The sequence below is a fragment of the Geospiza fortis genome, unplaced genomic scaffold (assembly GCF_000277835.1).
Source record: "Geospiza fortis unplaced genomic scaffold, GeoFor_1.0 scaffold166, whole genome shotgun sequence".
Lineage (NCBI taxonomy): Eukaryota > Metazoa > Chordata > Aves > Passeriformes > Thraupidae > Geospiza > Geospiza fortis.
Window position 1 is genome coordinate 8295113 of NW_005054310.1, and position 3412 is coordinate 8298524.

The 3412-nt window shown below is 36.1% G+C and overlaps 1 protein-coding gene across 2 annotated transcripts in view; it reads right to left on the minus strand.

Moving 5' to 3' along the window:
* Window positions 1–3412, minus strand: part of MON2 (MON2 homolog, regulator of endosome-to-Golgi trafficking) — a 52941-nt gene that overhangs the window by 19683 nt on the left and 29846 nt on the right. For both annotated transcript variants that reach the window (XM_005419245.2, XM_005419246.2), the window contains exons 23-25: window positions 3010–3303; window positions 2078–2276; window positions 113–741 (exon numbers count right to left, since the gene is read on the minus strand). In XM_005419245.2, the coding sequence (XP_005419302.1) occupies window positions 113–741; window positions 2078–2276; window positions 3010–3303 (1122 nt within the window). The remainder of the gene's footprint in view (window positions 1–112; window positions 742–2077; window positions 2277–3009; window positions 3304–3412) is intronic.

Here is a 3412-nt window from a genome sequence, read left to right on the forward strand (position 1 = left end):
CAATTATAAATAATTTTTTAAATCATGTTTAAATCACCCCCCCATAGTTCTATAGAGTACAAGTAGCACACACTATAGTTTACCTTTCACACACTAGAAGTTGCATGATTACCTTTTGTAAAACATCTAAAGCTGTAAGCACTGCTTCCTGTAAACTTGTCAGAACTGCTTCAGTGTAAGATGGAAGGATGAAAGGGGAAGCATCTGAACTGATTGGAACTGAAACAGCACCGTGCAAAATGACACCGAGCTTTTGGAGATCATCCATGCTGAAACCAGTTTTGATGTGTTGGTAAAGAGCTGGGAATATTTGAATTAAAGCTGTAAGAAAAGGCTGGCTGGGAATGAAAGTCAATTTATCACAAGTAATTGGAGGCCTTGTACTTTCTGATCCAATCCTATACCAGCTGTTCCAGGCTGCCCACCAAAGATTCAAATCTTCAATCTCATCTGTTATTACAGGAGGTTCAGATCCATTATATATTCCTATTCTTTCTCCTATGGAGTCAGTTCTCATGAATGATCTGCCAAGACTAGTGGCAGTAGTTGTCCCTACCACCAAAGGTACAGAAACATTGATGGCAGGTGGTGTCTCAGGCTTCTCAGACTCCCGAACAGGAGAAACAATTTGTAGGATTTCCTGGAAGCTTTTCAGAGCAGCCAAGGAAACTTCATTATTTTTGCTAAGTGCTGCTGACTGGATATGATCAAGAAGAACATCCCAGGCTTGGGAAAAGTCTCCTATTTAAAAAAAAGAGAGAGGAGGGAAAAAAATCAATTTGGAACTTGCTTCCTATTCCCATTCCCACCCACTCTGCCTCTCTAAAAGGCTGCTCATGTACTTGTTAGTCTAATACACAGAAATTTCAAGAGATTAGGTGGCCACTTGAATGACTTTTATATCAGTTCAACCATAAGCTGAAAGAATGAATATGACAGAGAAACACATAAATATGAAGAATGAAACAATATATCTATGTTCATGTTAGATTTGCTAGCAAAAAATCACATAGCACATCCCATACCAGTAAAATACATTTTATTCATTCAGTATAGCAAACCAGATTTATTCTTAAACATACCAGATCCCTGCTGTTTTCAAGAAGGGTTAAACCCACACAAGGAATTAGGGCTCAAATTAATGCAATTACTTATGCAATGCATTTATAAAGAATTGATTTTAAAATGCTCTGATAATTGTACTGTGGAAAGATTTCATTTGAGACATTTGAGTTTTTCATTAAATTTAGCCTTAACCTTCAATTTTCTATATTACTAATTACAGGGTTTGAATAATTAAAGTAGTTCTAATTTTTTTATTCAGTTTTAATTCAAGTTTAATATAGCCTAAATTCTACCACATTTCTGCAAATGACTGACACACTTACTAGCTGTTAATATGTTGATACCTGTATCACAAATGACCAAAATGAAATACAACTTATATCCAGTTAATATACATTAATTGCATACTATAGGATGCTGAAGGTAAAATAATCTAATGAGAATTTTTCTTTATAAGCTATACAGTCTCTATTCCTTTTGCACTTTTTCCTTGTAGAAATTACCAAGCTATTGTAAAATATTACCACATACAGCTGAACAATGAAAATGTTCAATACTCCACTGACTTTACAGGTAAGTTCTCTTTATGTTCTCAGAGTACTGTTAAATTTGACACACTGATATCACAGAAGAGTTCCAGGCAAGTGTTGCATTCCCTTAGACAGATTAGAGGAAAAGCATGTTCTGACAAGAACAAAGAAAAGACAAAGTATTATTGTTATCAGTCTGCTATAATTTAAAGTTATTTAGCACCCAGAACTGGGACTGAATTGTGACTACTGAGATTTAATCTCAAGCACCATGATACAGAAGAGGAAATCTGTAGTTACAGTTTTTGGCTCTATGGAGCATGAATTAATAACTCCATAGTTTTCATAACATTTGAGGTGACACAACAAAAAACATTTTTGAGCAAAGATTGAGCTAAGCATCTTGCCCAGTACATTAACTGAAAAGAACATAAAAAAGCAGAAAGTTTATCATTGTGTCTTTTAATATCTATAAATTTTACCTAGAGGCTGCAGTAAGTATCTCCTAGTGTTAAATATCCTTGCAACTCCAGCCAGTGTTAATACCCATGTCTCAGCCCACTGCTTCTCAGCTGTATCCCTTGAATGATGAATGAGAATGTTGCCTCCTCCTGATTCAATCTTCTCTTTGTCAGCTGTCGTAGAAGATTCTCGAACCCTATCCAACAGGTGAAATAAAACCTGTAACAGCCGAAAAAAAGAGGAAAAATGCAACTTTCCAAATAACATAGCTGCATTCATAGTAAACCAAGAAAAAACCAGTAATTCTTTCACTATCCTTTCTGTCACTATGTCACCCTGAAAATTCCCTTGTTCTAAATAGTCTCCACAGCAGTCAAGATTAACAATCAGTCAACTGATGGCCACTTGAGAAAGGCTGGAAATAGGACACTCAAACCCACCAAGAACAGTGTCAGCACCAAGAGAACACTAAAACCAGTGGATCTCAGATGCTTCACAGGTACAACAGGCAGGCTCAAATATAGCCCAAAGTTTCCATAAAGCACAACAAACACGACCATGACTTAGAACACAGCATTTTGATAGATCCAAAACAGAATACAAAGCAAGGCTGTATCTAATACCAGATCAGCCCAGTCACATGACCCTCAAACACCTCTATTTTCACACAAAAGTCATTCTTGTAGGAAGGACACCATCTTTTTATCAAACTCCTGAGTAAAAAATAAATTATTAGGATACTAAAATTGTCTTTTAGAAGAGGCTTTAAAGGCCAGAGAAGACAAAGTGTAAAAAACATTACCAAAACCCAAGAGATTAGATTTCTGCCACCTTATGTTATCTTTTAAAAGTCTTAATAAATTATCTAAATGATGTGGTTATTAAATGGTTAATGGTTAATAAAACGTAAACGGTCTTTACAAAACCTTCAGGGGAAGCTTACACATCATACCTTCCATATTACTGTGTGCCACGTTGAATGTTGCAGCAAAGTTCCATGAGCACCAATAGTAGAAAACAATGTCTGCCCAGCACTCTTTCTAACTGCAGGTCGGGGATCCACACACAGCTCTCCAAGTTTGGCATACAGGCATAACCAAAGACAGTCAAATGGTGATGCAGGATGGAAAGGTCTGTTCAGCAACACCCCCTTTTCTTCTGCCTGTTTCTGCAACACTGCTTCTTCTTTGTTTAGCTCCTTTTCAATTATTTCACCTCTTTGGAAAAAATAATCTGAAATATTCCACTACAAAATAAATGAGACATATGGTGTTGTACAACAAAAATAGGGCAATGCTTTAATGTTCATGAAATAAATTGTCTCTTATTTTCACAAAGCATTTTGCAAAGTACAT